This window comes from Perca flavescens, chromosome 16, assembly GCF_004354835.1.
Source record: "Perca flavescens isolate YP-PL-M2 chromosome 16, PFLA_1.0, whole genome shotgun sequence".
NCBI classification, from domain to species: Eukaryota; Metazoa; Chordata; class Actinopteri; order Perciformes; family Percidae; genus Perca; species Perca flavescens.
The window spans coordinates 21,734,836-21,754,189 of NC_041346.1; the positions used below are offsets into that span (position 1 = coordinate 21,734,836).

A 19,354-nucleotide genomic window follows, 5' to 3' on the forward strand; every position below is an offset into this window, starting at 1 on the left:
CGCCTACCATAAACACTGAATTGTCCCATTTCTAATTCTTTTGAAATATCCATTTATAGAATTATACTTGATAATATGATGAACATTCTTGGTGTTACAACAACAAATAGCATAATGCAATGAAATAGAGGGGGACATGTAAGTACATGGCTTCTTTTTCCACATAGTGGCTCAAACTATTTTGGAGGTCATTACGGCAGAGTGAGTTATTTGCTTACTCAACACAATCCCAACTCTGAGAATTTTCTTTTGTATAGATTTATGTTTGTATAGATTTATGTTTGTTTTCAATGAAAAGCCTTTTCTGACTAACTCTCCTAAAAGATGCTATAAATTGAGTTTCAATGCTGTATGCAGGCTTACTGCAGCCCTAATCAAAATGACACTGTGTGTGGGTTTGTGGACAGCTAGGTGGGCTACAACGGATTTGTCATTTCTCTGGAGACTGTAGGCCAGGGATGGTGTGTGACCATGGAAACAGTGGAGCCTTTCATAAAAGCATTGCTCCAATAGGGATTTAAGCCTGTGATCACTTTTGTGAGTGAAAGATGATGTCATGACCAGCTACACTACTTAAAGCCTTTATCCCTTCTTAGATTCTTCTGAAAGCTCATCGTGACCAAGCACACAAGTCATTAGGGCAGAGATGTGCACAGATTGGGGTGTTGGTGGCCGACAACATTGGCGGAGTGAGTCTGAGCCGTGTCAGTTATACAAGTGTTCCCTCATTAACATGTTCTCAGGCTTTACAGGGGCAAGACACTCCTCATTGCATAAGAAAAGCAGAATGAATACTTACTGTACTCACTGTTGATAATCTTTTGGATAACTCCCTTTCTTAAATGTATATTGTTATTTACATACAAGCTGTCGTGAGTGCATGTATGTTATAACTGTTGGTGAAAAGGAATTAAATTCTGTGCAAAATCAGACCGATGTTTACCTAGTAATACCTGATACCTGATAATAATGCACAGTAAGCAAGACACTCTAATCATTTTATCATCACATTAAGACAAAATCATTCTTCCAACATAAATGCACATGTCATGGTCTCATGATCTCTAGTCTTTGGGGTTTTATGTGGTTCGATCCGGCTAATGTCGGCACCATATGACACAAATGACAGCTGTGGGCAGAGCTAAGCAGCACACAGCAGAGCAGGTTAAATTAGATTTGCACTCTCTCCCTGCCATCTATCTCTACAATATCATTCAAATGGGCGCAATCCCAGCATTAGCAGTTATAGCCTGCCCAAGCTCCTTTGCAAATGCACAAAATTGCTTTGGAGCATAAGGAGAGAAGGTTCTGAGGGCATGGGAAGCAAAGAAAGGACATTGAAAAAAGGGCAAGTGGAGGGGAAGGGGGTTTAGAGTGTTAAGAGCCAGTGATTCTTTAAACACTACATAAGAAACACAGTTATAAAACATGTCAACTTGGCTCATCCCAGGGAGCGTCTTTGAGGCAGGTATATCACTACAGTGACACTGCATTACCATAAATATAATTTATATTTGTTTGGTCTTTTGACAACAACTGTAAAATGTATTCCTTTAAGTGGAGCCTTGGCAGCGGCACCACTGCATTCTGACAGGGCAGGCGTGAGATGAATTACAATGAATACGAGCTCTCTCTGCAATCCGGATTAAGGACTCACGTAAGTGCCCAGCGTGTTCGGCCATTACAGTCTACACATCCATATTCTTCACAACAGATATGTCATCAGCTCATAGCAGCCCATAAGTGGCCATTCACTCCACATTTAATGTTTAATGTATACTTTAATAATCCTTAATATTTACACATACACACACACACACACACACACACACACACACACACACACACATTATGTATGGAGAGATGTCAGAGGGAGGGGGCTGCCTCATAGGATGGCGCCCTAAGCAGTTGTGGGTTCAGTGACTTTGCTCAAGGGTACCACTGCAGTGCCCAGGAGGTATCTCTCCAGCTTCCTGTCCTCACTTTATACGTGGGACTTGAAGTGGCAACTCTCCGGTCCGCACAGACTGAGCTACTGCTAATGCCAAAAATCCTCATCCTGATTTCTCTACTAAATATAGAGATTGTGATTGTTAGCTTTTTTGGCATATATTTAATATGTTTTTGATATTTATCAGCTTCTACTGAGAAACACTACTGATATTTTGACACTTTCACAAGTAGTAGCAGCAATAATCTTTCATTTTCTTGTTGGCTTATTTATTATTTACCCTTTGAACCCTCTAAATTCTAACATAAAATAAATATATCACTATTTAATTGGTTCATCTTAGGTGCTTCAAAAGGTTAGGTCAGTTAGATGCAATTAAAATTTACCAAAACCATCAGAGAGAGATTCTTTCAAATTTTTCTTGACCACTGAATTGCTGCCATTTTCCTGAATTTGTTTTGGGGAAACAAACACATTACTACTTTATGACTTTGTGGTTTAGCTAAAGCCTAGTCAATACAGTTAATCATGTTAATTACAAGTATATTCAAAGTAATAACTAAAGATGACATAATTAAAAATTATTTGTGTTTCTCTTAACTAATTGTGATCTAAAATATTCCTGTTCACCAGCTTCAGAAACTATTCATTATCCAGATGTATTTGCCCTTTCAAAGGAACCTCTATCCATTTACCATTGCAGATTTAAAATCCAAAGGATGTACAAAATGATCCCTTAAAGAAATAAGTAAATAGATTTCTACATGCATGAGCTTTACATTGAGCTGATTCTCTTTCATGTTGTTCATCACAACATTTCTGCAACGATGAGTCATGCTGCATGCTGTGCTCTCAGATGTTATGATTGGTCAGGCAAAATGGAAACACATCAGGGTTTCAGGAGAACTGTAAACACTTTCCCATTGCCAAATCAATCATGGAAACTTCATACAATTTTCTAAAATTATATATTGCAGCCCTTCACTCACGCAACAGTCAAAACAATAAGCAGAGATTCTCCTCCCTTAATAATCTCCCACAGCAATAAACTACAAGACAATTAAAGTAACAACTAACAGCCAAATGAGGTAATCACACATTAAATGCTAGATTAAAAAACACATCAAATAGCGTGACATGATGTAAAACAAGGCATAAAAGAAACGCACAGTTGAGCACTTACCAGACAATTCCCTGAGCTCCAGAGCCAATGGCCTTTAAATTCTGGTAACGTTTTAAAACTGTGAAGGTGGAGTCTCCCACTTCCACACTGTAGAACTGGTTGTCCACTTTGCTTTTGCTCATGTTGTAATGTTTGGCGATATATGACACATCCACTTGTTTTCCAAAACCCTGCATGGGGCAAAGAGAAAGACTCAGAAAGTTTGTGCTGATGCAGAAGATGTATGTGTTTTCTTACCTGGCAATAAAACCTCTGGACAGGAATCATCAATTTGCACAACAACAGTAAAATTCATATTGTACATTTCATTTTGTGAAGTTATTATTGTTTAGTTATTGGTAAATCATCAACCATCAATAAATCAGTTAAAACAGTCAATATCTATTTAGCTGCTGCTATTCTCTATTATCGTCTATATTGGTACTTTTCCAAACATCAAAAAAGTGTGTGTTAGGGCATAAAAGGTCAAACTGGGAAGGTAGAATAAATAGGACAGGACATACAGTTGAGTTTAAACACTGTCTCCATGCAGAAATGTAAACCCTATAATAGACATGTAATGATATTAGTGCCACTACACACTGTATTCACAAGACTAAAGACATTATTTTTTTATGAATGTGCACACAATAATAATCAGGCTATGATTACTTGGGCAGAACAGTCGAACAAACAGTGCCACGACAAAAATATCAGGTAATTACAGACTGGGTAATTACAGCACAGCTCACAAACCAAACAAAGCTGTGCCGCTGTGTTTTACTGAGGGGCACAAGTTTGAAACACTTCCCACAGACACCATGAAAAATTTATATATATGATGTAATACATTAAAATTCACCATGGCCCGGCAAGTCAACTAAACCTATGATCTGATTATTCCAATACAGTGGACTGCAGTCTTTGCTGTATGCAGCTATAGTGGCTATTAAGCATCAAGCATTACACATGCATGTGTAACGCAGACATCCCATGCAAAACATGATGATAATTTGAGCTATAGCGGAATAGGCTGTAGCACACCACGCAGTCCTTACACATGCAGACTTATGATATAGACTGCACAGTTTATGAAATGACATACCCACAGGAGGTCTGCGTTTACACTGTCACAATTCAAGAGGAGAAGGGAGATTAAGCTTCAGTTAGGAAGCCACTTCTCTGTGTTGTCTTAAGTTGAGATCTCAGTGTCAGATAAACACTGGAGGTGTTGAATTTAGTGAAAAATCAGGTCAACCTGAATTATTTTTTAGCTTTGCATGAAATTAATTATAAACACAAGGCTATAAACTCTTTACCTTCTGAAAAAATGTCACAGGATATTAACACTAGAGCTACTAATCACAAGTGGTACCCATTTTGAGATTCACATTAACAGGATTATGCTCCTTTATATATTTATTCTTCAGATGAAATGTCTTTAAAACTGTTCTTAAGTTATCTATTTTTTACATACAGAAACACAACAATACCACAACATATAGAGCAATGAAGGGGAAATGGAAGTGAATGAGTGCCCTACCTTTTTTACCTGTAAGGAACACACACCTGACAAAAGGCTATCTTCACATCCAGGATTGGTTGGCTGCAGTTATATAAGAAATGTCTGCTCATAAATACCTGGAAGACACAAACAGAGGAGAGACAGAGTCAAGGTGAGTGAGTGAGTGTGTGTGTGTGTGTGTGTGTGTGTGTGTGTGTGTGTGTGTGTGTGTGTGTGTGTGTGTGTGTGTGTGTGTGTGTGTGCGTGTGTGTGTGTGTGTGTGTGGACACAGGATCGGTAACAGGAACTTTAAGTCTGTGACCTGCAATTTCTTATGTACTGTATATATATGATGGGAAATGAACTGATCCCAAACATATAAACTACAAAGAGTAGTGGTACATTCATCTACACCTGGATTCATCCTGAATCACCTGCAACACATTACAGATCATTTACATTACAGCAGTTTGATTTACAGTCTTTCTGAGTAAAATATTCTAGTGCACAGTGATGGAATAGTTGTTTGGGCCATTGTACTTACACCTCTCCTGGTGTGGGATTGAATTCACTGCTGTGTTCTCTCTACTCTGTCCCCATTATTGTCAATAAGAGTGAGAAAAACAAGTCGTCACACTAGAATTGACCCATATAATCAATTCTTCATCAGAGTACAATATAGCATGGCTACAATGACTAATGTTTTTGTGTTTCAAGATGCTGGTGTGACTTGGGTTTAAAAAATGAGACCTGAATATATCTGGCGCCATCAAGGAGTGAAAGAAAATATGGTCATGTTTGTTGGTGACTTCCTGGCAAGCTGAAGCCTAATATTTCTCCTCTTCGTACTCCCCTTTACCTGCAGATAAGATGATATCATAACATGATGTCAACATGTCACTACTTTCCGTATCCTTTTTCTTCCTTTTCTTGTACATGTCTTATGCTAAGCTAACTGCTACTGGCTGTAGCTTCATATTTAGCATATAGATATGAAAGTGGTATTGATCTTCTCATCTAATTCTCAGAATCAAAAGGCAATAAGCCTATTTAAATCCTTTTAAAAAAACGGAAAGCTTTAACATGTATCCCTTTGAAAGTGTAAATTCAAGTAATGATATCTGTGACATATGAGTTGTGCAACTCCCTACATTTGTGAATGATTTTAACCTTAGCACCGCAAATACATAAAAATATAGTTCAGTCAACAACCAAAATAACAAACATTTCTCCTGTCATCCTCTTTGACATTGTGCGCACTTATCCAGACTCACACTTTTTCACTTTGACGCTAAACTCATTAACCCCTTCAACCTTCAGGGGACCTGTGAGTTTATTTAGACACGGAGGAGATAATGCATGCCGTTTCATTGAGTTATATTTAATGTAATACTGCTATCACACACAAAGCAAGATTTCAAAGAGCTTGTACCACCAGACATTGCATTTGCATAAAAGTAGTCTAGTATGTGTTGGCAAAGCTTTGAAAGAGCTAGTGGGTAAATTTGGTTTAAATGTAGATTTGCAAATTTTCTGGAGCTTTTTTGTTGACAGTTCAGTTCAAAAGATTGCATTAGAGGAATAAAGAAGAAAGGAATCTCTGAACGTTAGAGGCAGAGCTGGAGGATGATGGTAGCCTCGTGAGACCATCCTGATCTCGCGAGCTCCAGTTTTCCACTCACAGATCAGTCTGGCATCTTGAGATAGAGAAAATTTGGAGCCGTTCGCCAAACAACCGGGCTAATCAGCGTTGGTTTTGAGGCGGGTTAGATGGTGATAGACAGATGGTTTATCCAATCAGCTAACCAGTATTTTCAGACAGCGGTAGCCCTAATTCTGTTGTCAATTTCCCAGGCGGAAGTCACTGATGTAGTCAAACAACTCCACAGTGGCAAAGCCCCGGGGATTGAAGAGATCCGTCCAGAAATGCTCAAGGCTCTTGGTGTGGAGGGGCTGTCTTGGTTGACACGCCTCTTCAACATTGCGTGGAAGTCTGGGACAGTGCCAAAGGAGTAGCAGACCGGGGTGGTGGTTCCCCTTTTCAAAAAGGGGGACCAGAGGGTGTGCCAATTACAGGGGCATCACACTTCTCAACCTCTCTGGTTTACTCCAAGGTGCTGGAAAGGAGGGTTCAGCCGATAGTCGAACCTCAGATTGAAGAGGAACAATGTGGATTCCGTCCTGTTCGTGGAACAATGGACCAGATCTTCACTCTCGCAAGGATCCTGGAGGGAGCCTGGGAGTATGCCCATCCAGTCTACATGTGTTTCGTGGATTTGGAGAAGGCGTATGATCGGGTCCCCCGGGAGATACTGTGGGAGGTGCTGCGGGAGTATGGGGTGAGGGGGTCTCTTCTCAGGGCCATCCAATCTCTGTACGACCAAAGTGAGAGCTGTGTCCGGGTTCTCGGCAGTAAGTTGGACTCGTTTCAGGTGAGGGTTGGCCTCCGCCAGGGCTGCGCTTTGTCACCAATCCTGTTTGTAATATTTATGGACAGGATATCAAGGCGTAGTCGGGGTGGGCAGGGGTTGCAGTACCGTGGGCTGGGGATCTCATCGCTGCGCTTTGCAGATGATGTGGTCCTGATGGCATCATCGGCCTGTGACCTTCAGCTCTCACAGGATCGGTTTGCCGCCGAGTGTGAAGCGGTTGGGATGAGGATCAGCACCTCTAAATCTGAGGCCATGGTTCTCAGCAGGAAACCGATGGAGTGCCTACTCTAGGTAGGGAATGAGTCCTTACCCCAAGTGAAGGAGTTCAAATACCTTGGGGTCTTGTTCGCAAGTGAGGGGACAATGGAGCGGGAGATTGGTCGGTACTACATTCAATTTATCGCACCGTTGTGACGAAAAGAGAGCTGAGCGAGAAGGCAAAGCTGGGATTATATCACCAACCTTGCCTGGGAACACCTTGGGGTCCCCTGCTGGAGCTGCACCCCCCGCAACCCGACACCGGATAAGCGGACGAAGATGGATGGATGGATGGATGGATGGAATCTCTGAACAACAATGGCTCCCACATTAAGCAGGAGCTAGATGGGCTGCAGTTATCGCTCACAATGACTCTGGCTTCAAGGGTTTTCCAGGTAATGAAGCTCCCAGTGTGCTAATCATCTCTTCTGAATAAATTGATATGTGATGTTTATGTAGGCCCTGAAAATAAAGCGATTTTTACTGGCCTAGCAAGAGTGGTCGTGTGATCATGAAACAGCAAAAAATGTCCCCAAATGGTTTGGGATCTTTCACAAAACCTAGAAAAGCAGTTGAAAGGATATGGGTTTGCAATTTGCTCTCAGGAAGTAAATCTAGGACTTTTAGGACACAAATGTATCACTTAGCTCCACCAGTCCTCTAATAATGTCACAGTCAAGGCTTTAGTGTCTCTGCTAAATCCAAAGAGAGCAGGGCAGCATTAAAAAGGAGATGTGGGACACAAAGTGTGTGTGGGATTTCTGATTTGGCCTATTTGGGCCAACCTTTTTCTCTACCACCGTTACGTTTTAACATATGCCAAGCAATTTGAAGATTCTGATTCACTAAAGTGGCTGTATGACTAGAACTAAAATAGTCATATACAGACTGAACAACCTGTCCACGACTTAATAGATTACAATAACGTGACTATATAACGACCTGGCATGAGACCGGGTTGGAGAAATCATGCACAGGGATGGGAATGGTTATAAGAAAAGGTTTAAGATGTGATTTTTTTTAGTGCGTCCATATACAGTACACCATTTGCAATCCTTCAAACCACTGTTGTAATTTCCTATCACAGCTGTATGTTTAACATGACAAACATCACTGCCACCACATTAACCAGCACAATATTTGCTATTAATCTAACAGGTCAACACTGAAATAAGCCCCGCCACCTAGCTAGCTCCATCTGTGTCGCTTTAATCTTTAGCCATCTGTGTACATAACATATTAAACCTCTCACTTGGCCAAAATGTTTGTGATCCAGCAGCACACTTTAATAATTCAAACATCACCAGGATGTTAGGCTGTGTGGGCAATAGATAGCACTATATTTCATACACCTACACCGGACAAACATATTTGGTTTAGATTGTGGTTTTCTCTTTATTTCATAATATAATCTGATTATATCATAAAACAACTAAACAAATTAGGAAATAGGTCATAATGTTGCTAAATTGTAACTAATACATTTGGTGTCTGAATTATACTGTTTTTATGTTAATAAAGGAAAGAAGAAAACCATCACAAGTGATTCCAAACTTTTGAACGATAGTATATAATACTGAATAGTAAAAAAATAGCATGATTTCACACCCCTTTAGTAAGATAGGAGAAAAAAACACGGATGAAGAGGAAAGAAAAACAGAATCATGATGTTAAGCTTTTCATTTCTGTGTTAAAATTAAATCATGACAAATATTGTGCATTTTCAAGAATCTCAGTCTTTTTATATGTTGCCCAATTCAAGTGGACTGGATCTTTCATATTCACTAATACCTGGTGGATTATTTCCGATGAAATGTCAAACAATAGATGTTTGATCAATAAATATGGAGCCGAACCATAAAACTATGCGGCATCTTAACTGGATAAGGACTATAAACAATTTACCTTGCAGCTGTAGTTTTTGAAAATGTACACAGACTAACAGTAATAAGACAGGAAGCGAGGACTGTCATGTCATTAAAAAAACCTGAATTGATCGGTGTAATTATCGGTAACGTTTAATCACGAAAATGTAACAAAAATGACAAATCAAATCACGCTACAGTTATTTATTCCCTTTGTGAAGCATTTTTTTGCTTTTTATTTAACAAAAGTAGCCACATTTTCAACAATCCGTACTTGTTTGATACTTGGTTCCACCTACACAATTTGGTTGGTACTCAAATAGTATTAAATTTCCATTTCCAGCCCTACTCAAAAGAAAAGAAAGATGACATCGTGGCTTGATCTTCAGAGAAAGAAATCAGGGGAATATACTGGCATCAAATAACTTTTGCATGAGATGAACATCAACTACAATTTCTTAAAAGTTTTCCCCTCCTGTATACAGCTCCTGAGGCTTACTCAAGAGTGTTGCTTGGTGTTGCATCAGAGTTTCTGCACAGGAGTTCTATAGATTGTCTAAAATTGCCAATTTGTAGCAGTCAGTCAGGATGTTGTAGTGCTGCTTTTCCTGCTTCTTCCTTCATGTCTCATAGTGTATTCTGAATTTACCAGTCTGTGATCGCAAATTCAAACCTGTTTAAGAGATAACTTAGACCTGTTCAAAGCAACACACTCATCGTCTCTCTCTCTCACAAACCCTTTCAGACACAAATGTGTTGCACAATTACAAAAGGCCGGGTCTGTTACACCAATGAGACAACCGTTATTACTGTAAGAAAAAACTAAAGAAACTCAACAATGAAACAGAAAAAAAAGCGAGAGCAGTGGTTTTAATTATCTTGAAGGGGCTAATGCATAATACTGATACAGTAGACCATTTATCTCCAGTGCTGCATGGCCATGCTGATGCTGAATTGTGCTGGTGTTTGTGTGTGTGTGTGTGTGTGTGTGTGTGTGTGTGTGTGTGTGTGTGTGTGTGTGTGTGTGTGTGTGTGTGTGTGTGTGTGTGTGTGTTTGTGTGTGTTTGTGCTCTGCAGTTGTGGCTGGTCTTTGGTATTTGGATCCTGGGCATTCTGTTACATCTGCTCTCATGGGCACAACAATGCCTCAGGCAAACCAATCATCACACTGCATACTGGGTCCCGTTTGCTCTTAATCCCAGCACAATCTACTGTGGGACGCTTTTAGTTTTTTTTTTGTTCCACCTGCTAGTTTACAGTGCACGCCTGGCAACCAAGGTGCATATCAGCCTCTGATTGGATGGCTTGAGGACCATGATCGAGATACACTAAAGAATGTGAGGATGTTGTGATCCAATGTAATTAAACTGTTTTGAGCCAATGCACTAGTTACAGTTTACGTTACTTTCACATACTCACACCAGACAAATCGCTTACATTAGTTACTTTTGCTGTGTTATTAAATAGTGTATAGCTCTTTAAATTAGCTGACTTTATTCTATTATTAATATTGGATATTATTTATTTATTCAGTAACCGCCAGGGTTGGTGGCCTTGCAGCCATGTTGCCGGCAGTTTATTGACACTTCTGTTCCTTATGACAAGTGGGAGATATCGTTGCTGTCAGAAATTCCCAATATCTCCGTCTTAAAGGCCAACACGAACGGTTTCACCCACTCAGCTTGTATTTATGGTCTGAAGATTGACGTGAACGCAGCATTATCAAAAGACATATCAAACACAGATGTAACTAATAACATTATTAGGTGCCTGCTGTATCCTCTTTTCACAGCAAATATTTAGACTTATAGTAGGTTAAGCACAGATATAATGATTGACATTTAAGTGCTCCAGCAAGTCTATTGTGGGTCTATTGTGCATGCATAGAATGGAGCTAACATTCGTGTTATTAATTACACATATGACATTTCTGTGATGATTAAAATGTTTGTTGGCAATGAAACAGAACACGCCACTGTGTGATGGGATAAGAAGTTAAAAGTACACAAGGACTACTCACTTCCTTGAATGATCACACATTTCCTCCCAAATCTTACATTACACACCAGTACTTGTCTACCATTTCTGTATTCAGAAATAGTGAAGTCCTATGCCTGATTGAGCAAGTTAGATCAACCACAACATGACAACATCAGAAGCAACAGATAAATAAAATGCAAACCACCCATATAAAGATTTTACTATGCAAGGTATGCTAGCCAACAAAGTTGTGGTTCTGTGAGTGTGGTAAACAACAAAGACTAACATGTTATATGGATCGCTGCAAATTATGAATATTCAATCTATTTATAACATCTGACATGAAATGCTTACAGCAACGGTGTGATGTTTTTCAGCTTTGGCAAAGCAGGTGTATCGGCCCATTCATCTGATTTAGAGCTTTTCTTAAGGTTAAAAACCTGCACACCATTATTTTGTGACAGAATATCAATCAATCAATCAATCAAAATTTATTTGTATAGCGCTTTACAACAACCAGCAGGTATCCAAAGTGCTTCACATCTGGAACTAAGAATAGACAACATATCTTACAATACGAAGAATTGTGCATGAGAATATGAGATAATTCCTGTGTGTCATGAGAGTCCATTTCATTACTTGTTGAAGAAGTGCAGCCAGGGGACATGCCATGCCAATATCTACTGAAAGGTGTGTTTGACTAGATGTTAATTTCATAGAAACATTGGTAGTAAAATATCTCATGAAAACATTTTAAATAGATTGCTGAAAAAAGAGGAACATCGCATTTTACAGATTGTTTCTGACTCAGCGTAGCCCACAGTATGGTATATACAGAAAGACATGTCATAGTTGCGTGTGTCAGCTAGGATTTAAGTTGAGTTATAGACAATGTTTTATATCTGCATTAAATAGGTTGATTGACTGCTATAGAACCAGAGGGCTACTAATAAAACACAATGTGCCTGCCTGGCCTGCACACCAGTGTTATTGTTTCCTGTCGTATCCATCTTTGTTTTCTCTCCTCCCACCACTCATTATTCCCTCTGTCATGCATTCAGGCTTAAAACACATTTTGTGAATGTCGCACCACCACATCATCCATCTATAGTCATCATTCTTCCCTCCATCCTCAACACTGATGAGATCCTGCGTTCTCCCTTTTCCTGCCTTTCTTTTGTCTCTCCCTCGCTCCCACCATTCCTGCTCCCAGGCTCCCAGCCTCGCTGCTACTGTCTCCCCTCCCCCTCCCTCGGAGCTCCATTGTGAGTGCTTGGTTCAGCAGCCTCAGCCTCTCCTGCAGTATTCAGCCTTGCCTTGTCTTTACTGTGCAGCCCGAGCCAAACGCAGTACAGCCCCCCATTTGGGCTCAGGGGAGGGGAAGGGAAGCACTTCAAACTGCAGATAAAGCCAGGAAAACAAGACAGCACCGACTCCCGAGCTCATCTACAGACTGTGAATCTGAATGTTCACTGAAATCGTACTGATTTCTTTCTATACAGCTAGAAAACATGTATACTATCTGTCTTGTGTTTGTTGTCTCACTCACATCCCTTGATTCCCTCGAAGTAAACAACTGACATGTTAGCTGAAAAAACGCTGACTCTGCACTTTTCTGATAAGCCGCATGGTAGCAACACATAAAGCTTTGGCAGGTGCATGAGCACATTCAACGGATTTACAGCTTTTCTTACAGAATCTGAAATTCATTAGGTAAAGGAAAAAGGCCGCAACATTTTATTGAAACCACTGTGCCTTTTGTAAAACAACCTACTAAACATATTGACATGATCACAGAGCTATCCTGATGCCATGGTTGCAGTAGAGACTTTTTTCTAAAATAGATCACTGCTGCAAAAATATGTCCATCTCTTGATATACTTTACCACACCTTGCACTTGATGCATTAATATTCGTCATATGCCCAAATCACTTATATGTGCATCCTCATAACAAACTGGATTATGAATTTCTTATGTGGCTTTAGCTTAAGCAGTGTTTAATGACACCAATCTTAAATGAGGAAAGTTTGGTGATATAAGGCAGGTTTTCAGCATTGTATTTAGCCTGGATTTACTGCCCCCTCTAAAATCCTTTGATGGCCTCTGAGTTGCCTCAATGCCCGACCCCTTAGTGACTCTTAAGTCTCTTCACAGATGTGCTGCAAGCAGATTGGGACTAAATCTAACACAGCTTAAAGTATTGTACTCAGCTATCTGCTGAGCAAATAAAAGCAAATAAAAGCTGCATATTTGTCAGATCAAATCCAATTATGTAACTGTGCATCTCACTCTGCAGGCACATTTCTCTGTTTGTCTGGTCTGTAGTGGGAAGCAATGCTACAGCCTTAGGGAATCAACTTTCATGCAACAATCACTGCATTTTATTTATTAGAATAAGACTGTAGTTCCCCACACACAGCTATCACTTCAGATCTAAATACGGTCAGACAAAACATTATTTGTCTATTACAGTAATAATAATTATGTGCAATTTAATGCCAGCAGTCACGTTCATAAAAGCATTAAGAAGCTAATTTTGATCGACCACAGGCGGGGTAAATAAAATTCAATTGCATAAGAATTTATAATACTGTGTCACTGTTTCTTCTGGTAATAGTCAATGCTTAATAATATAAACCACACATTACATCAGGGATGAAGAGAACAAACTCCTGCTCATGCAAACACAGTCATACTTAAGATGTTATTATTCCTTCAAAAAGGTGATGCTGACTCTCCTCACCCCCTCACATACATTTATTTCTCTCATACTACCTTTTTCTCAACCAAATTATTTGTCTATCTTCTTTTTTCCCCTCCTTGTTTGGTTTTGTACCATGACCCAACTGTTGAAATTACCATTACTTCATGGAGGGATGGGTTATAAAAACCACAGTAATAGCAAGGAACAACGCTCGGCCAGGGCAATTGGGTGTTGATAGACTATGTCAGCGTTTGTCATCCATCCTCTTCTAATGGCAACTGTGACCTTCCATATAATCATGAGAACCATGGCAGAATGGCCCCAATAAGACTGATGAGGACATTTAAGTAATTGATGGTCAGCAAGAATTGTGTTGGAACTTCGCACATTCAGCCTCTTTAAACCTTCGCAGCTATCGTGAACTGTACTAGTATTTCATTATTTGTCTTTTTGTTGTTGTTGGTTATGCTCCTTTCCTCTGAAAACATTATATTTCATGACAGCTCATGCTGTTATGGATGTTTCTAATTCCTTTAGTCAAAATTAAGATGCTGACCTGTTTTGTTACCATCATCCAGGGATTGCCGGAACACCAGAATTCGTTCAAATCCTGTAGACTATTCCTTTCTCTTGTGTTCCACTTCACTCTAGTTAAGCCATTTACCTCGATCAATGATTAGCCAATAATCAAAATATTATTTTTTTTAAGTAAAAATGCCCAGCATTTCCTATAACGTCAGCTTTTTAATTGTAAACGGAATATATTTGGGTTTTGGACTGTTGGTTGGACAAAACAATACATCTGTTGGACATTTTAATTATTTCATAATATGAACAGACCAAACAGATAATCAATTAACCAGGAAAATAATCAGCTGTTTAATTAATAGTTAGTATAATAATAGTATAATAGTTGTTGCCCCGTTTGGATTGCAACCCTACCGTTATCTTGTCTTAATACATTACCTTATTTTGTTACACAACAAAGGATAAGTATACCGATGGTATGAAATCTGCAAAAACAAAATGGAATTAAAGATAATGTTGGTCTGCTGTTGGATATTTCAATTGATGATTCTCCCTTGGATAAACTAAGCTGCCTACCTAAAAATCAATATAACCGATTCCGAATATCATTTTGTGGAGACCTGCAGTGGCTACCAAATAAAACATATTGTTTGATTAACTGAAGCTACTTTAGCATTTCAGCAGAAATATTGAAAAACTATTCATGATTTGCCACAAGATGATGATGATGATGATGATGATGATAAAGAGGATGAAGAGAGGTAAGGTGCACCTATTTATATATTAAATTACTCTCTTCAGCCACTGCAGAAACACCCATAAAAGCTTTGTTTAATTGTTAAGCGTGTTCCCTGCAGCACTTTCACAAGCATGGAAGCCTGCTCCTGAATAATTCAGCACCCAAGGTCACAGCGCTAAAACCTCTCTCTTTTCTGTCCTGTACATTGAGAGTTTGTTGTGACTCCTTTAAACCTTCATTGACGGCACGGAAAAACACCTGTGTTTAGTCCATGACCATGGGCATGCACCAAACAAGTATACAGAAAGAAAGACAAACTTAAAAAATATAAGCCAAATAAAAAAATGCAGCTGTTTGTGCTCACAAATACAGAAGCAAGAAAGCTTAGTTGATGCAACACTCTCTCTATACTTGTACCTGTGCAATCAGCATAATAGGCAAGGTCGGTTTACAGTGAAATTAAATGGCTTTCCGTGTGCAGAAGAATGCCCAAAACAAATGAAAAGAAATTACCTTCCTCTGTGGCTGCATCTCTTTTAATCCAGTGTGTCCTGCACAGAATGTAACCCACATTAGGGTGAACAACATGCCATCCCCTCTGCGTTATGAGTTCAGTTTTAATGACAAAGCCTCCAGAAATGATCTAAACCTTCCCTTAATTAGTATCACACACACACTTAAGGCACCAGTATTAAAACCACCATTGAGAAAAAATACCTATATTAATCAATAAATCACCATTAATTCCGACTGTTTGCCTGAGAACATCTGCTTTTCTAGCACTTATGATGGATCTGAGGCTGGTCCCATATCCCTGGTGAAGTAGTGATGGTCTGCATAATGCACAAGGTGCGCAGCTGACTTCTGAGGGGGAGGAGGGACAAACTCTGCATGTAAGCCCTACAGTATGTAGCCCATGTAATCCTTGTGTTTTGAAGAGCATCATCCATTTGCACCACCCCTGCATTTCTAATCAAAAATGCAGAACGTGCTTCATAACAGTGTTTTTTTTCACCCTAAGACCAGTCAGAGTATGTGGATATTATTCACAGAAATAAATGGTGCGGATTTCAAAGTCAGAATATTAGCTAAATGAGAAAGAGAAGCAGCCTGGATATGAGCCTATTATGTGAAGTTATTCTTAATGTCCAATAAGGGACAAACTAATGATTACGCTCTGTGATATTGAAGTCTATGGCAGGATGCCTGTGTGGATGGAGCGGATGGACAACATTTCGTCAGGTCAGGTCTAACGCCATAATGAAATCCCCGCACAGTGCTGCTAGTTGTTATAAAACAACATCGTGGTGAATGTATCAAGATGGGGTTAATTTTTTTTTGTTGTGTAGCTCTATGTGTCGCTGTCTCTTTCCCACCGAGGCATCGCTAGTGGACTTCATTAACCTTCCCTTCCGATCAATATTCATCACTCCACCCTCGAAGCAGCTAGGTTGCAAGCATCGCATCCACATAAAACAAACCCACCCGGCCTTACCATTCCGTGCCAGCTGATGACGATCCCAGTCCGGTGACAGTCCTTTTTCAAAACATCCCGATTAGAAACATTGCGGTGACCATAGCTAAAGGCTGACTTTAAACGTGCATAAAGATGGCGAAGAGGTGAGGAGGAGAACAAAAAAGACTCAAAACAAGACGATGAAGAAAGAAAAAAAGCAGTGATGGACGGAACCGAGGTTTGCTGATGCTGGCTGTACCATTGTGGACCTACGAGAGCAGAGAGAGAGAGGGAGGGAAGAGGAAGGTGGTATAGGGAAATATGTTGCCATAGCAACCGAGCAGGAGCACGTCTGACGTCAAAGCCCGAGCAGAGAGAGAGAGAGAGAGAGAGAGAGAGAGAGAGAGAGGAAGAGAGAAGAAGACATCCCAGGGAGGCTGGACGGGAGGGGAGTGTAGGAGCATCTCTCTAATCCCATCCTTGCCGTCCTGCCAGTGCGATTATGAGGCTCAATGAGAATATGGAGCCGGGTGTTATTGGTTAGGTTTGTCTCACTGAGCTGCTGCCCAGATCTCACATATCTCTCATCGGCCAACTAATAGCTAACAGCGTCGATGCTTCTCAGCAAATAAAATAAACAAAAAATAAACACTGAAAACAAGAAAATACAATGATAATATATATAGCCTATATACATAAATATACTGTAGCCTACATATATATATTAAAACAAAAGTAGGCCTATATATCATCATGTAGGCTAGTCCTTCTGAACATTCTGTTTTATTATATTTATTTATATATTATATTTTCCATTACCTGACATATGTTTTGTCTTCATCATTGTATATTTTTTGTGTCAGAAGATTAGTAATCAAATCATTCATTTTACCTGTAAATGTGCTCGGATTGACATGCATGCCAATGGCCCTTAAAGCCTCGGGTCACATCTGTATAGGTCAACAAGGCCTTAGTGTTCACCTGGTCCGCTATACTTAATGCAAAATATAATTTTGAAATTGATTTTGAAATATTTAAAATCTCAATGTTAAAGCTGTAGTAACTGCAGTAACTGATATTAGCTTCCTCATAAGCATACATTCATATCTGATGGCTCTCTGACACTTTATTGCCAGACGTGGCAAGTTTTTTTTTTTTAAACTCTAGTCAGACCGAGGAACTAAATTCAAAGGCAGTGAAAAAGAGCTCCTGGAAAGTTTTTTTTAATGCTCTCCAGCTGGACCCAAAGGCTAAACTCACCAGTCAGCAAATCACATGCCTTCAATCTACCAGGTGCCCCACATTTACACTGTCAGAACAGGCATAGCTACTCTTTCAAGGCTTCAGTGCAAATCACCCTTGGGGCTCAGACCAGCACTGATGAGGAGGTATTAAGGACAGTATTGACAGACATAGAAGGAAGAAGAAATTCCAAATACAGAACCCCTTGGTTGCACTTTATGAGACATAACTTACTCAGACCATGTTACCCCTATCAGTCTCCTGATGGGGCCTCTTTGCCTCAGGTAATGAACAGAGATTAAAAGCTATTGATTAAAATGAGACTAACAGACTGTCTGGCAGCAGTTTGTCAGACGCTAATAAGTTTCCAAGCTTGCCAGAATTGGCAAATAAAATGAAGCCAGTGCGTCCTGCCGCATCCGCATGCGTCCACCCATGCTCTGCTGTGCCACACTACACCCCGTAACACCCCGCTGTGCCCTACTATGACATGAACTACTACGACTACCATTGTAGTCACTGTTCCATTATCTTTATTATGACTATTATTGCCACTGTTCATCACACCCCCAACCGACACCGCCTACTAAGAGTCTGGGTCTGCCGAGGTTTCTTCCTAAAAGGGAGTTTTTCCTCGCCACTGTTGGGGCTTTGTAAATTATAGAATGTGGTCTAGACCTACTTTATCTGTAAAGTGTCTCGAGATAACTCTTGTTATGATTTGATAGTATGAATAAAATTGAATTGAATTGAATTGAATTAAACATAGATACCTTCATAATTGGAAATCACTAGCTACCACGTACATTATGACCAATGCGACAGGTTGCCGAAAGTGTTCCCTGGTGAAAGTCAGGACAGCTCAAATACAAAGAGTAGGACCTACTACTACTCAATGACTCAACTTATCATTCTCCTCCTTTTCTTGGAAATGCCATGCCCTGGAGATGAGGTGGAACGTTTAAAAAAATTTTTTGTCATTCCATTCCAGTCCCCTTATTGAGGCAAGAACATTCTCTACATTTTAGCCATTCACCCTGTATTAATAGTGCAGTGGAATGCCAGTCACACACTATCTCTACCTGCACTGCACAATCTCAAATAAGTCTTGCCATCTGGAGTTATTTGCTGTCTAGTAGGAATATTCATTTGACAGCAGACAGTATAACTAAATGCCTTATAAGAGTTTTGGTACATTAGCTGAGACTAGTCGCCAGTATTGATTATTATGATGTTAAGAAACATTTTTGTTTGATTATTCCAGCCCATCAGACATTAGGCTTTTGTTGCTTGATTTTACTTGCTAATAGTAAAGCAACAATCTAACGGAGCAATTAGCTTTAATGAAGTCTAAACTCCTAATATTAACAAAAGGAAAAGTGCAGTAACATAATTAAGGCTGTCCTATTTTCTGTTTGTGTGTATGCAAATGTACAATTTACGAAGAAGAATGGACTCCAAATATTGTACAGTACATCTCCTCTATGTTTGTGAATTGTTCTATTGTGTCTTCCTGAATTGACACAATAAA

The 19,354-nt window shown here is 39.7% G+C and overlaps 1 protein-coding gene across 9 annotated transcripts in view; it reads right to left on the bottom strand.

Annotated features, from left to right (window-relative positions):
* Positions 1 to 16,881, bottom strand: part of mapk10 (mitogen-activated protein kinase 10) — a 41,782-nt gene extending 24,901 nt beyond the window's left edge. For 6 of the 9 annotated variants that reach the window (XM_028601578.1, XM_028601579.1, XM_028601576.1 and 3 more), the window contains exons 1-4: positions 16,611 to 16,881; positions 15,639 to 15,676; positions 4,683 to 4,754; positions 3,135 to 3,304 (exon numbers count right to left, since the gene is read on the bottom strand). In XM_028601578.1, coding sequence (XP_028457379.1) covers positions 3,135 to 3,304; positions 4,683 to 4,754; positions 15,639 to 15,676; positions 16,611 to 16,623 — 293 coding nt within the window. In that variant the 5' untranslated portion in view covers positions 16,624 to 16,881. Of the gene's footprint in view, positions 1 to 3,134; positions 3,305 to 4,656; positions 4,755 to 15,638; positions 15,677 to 16,610 lie in introns of all 9 variants that reach the window. The other 3 variants (XM_028601580.1, XM_028601581.1, XM_028601584.1) reach the window with 3 other exon arrangements.
* Between the last annotated feature and the right edge of the window lie 2,473 nt (positions 16,882 to 19,354).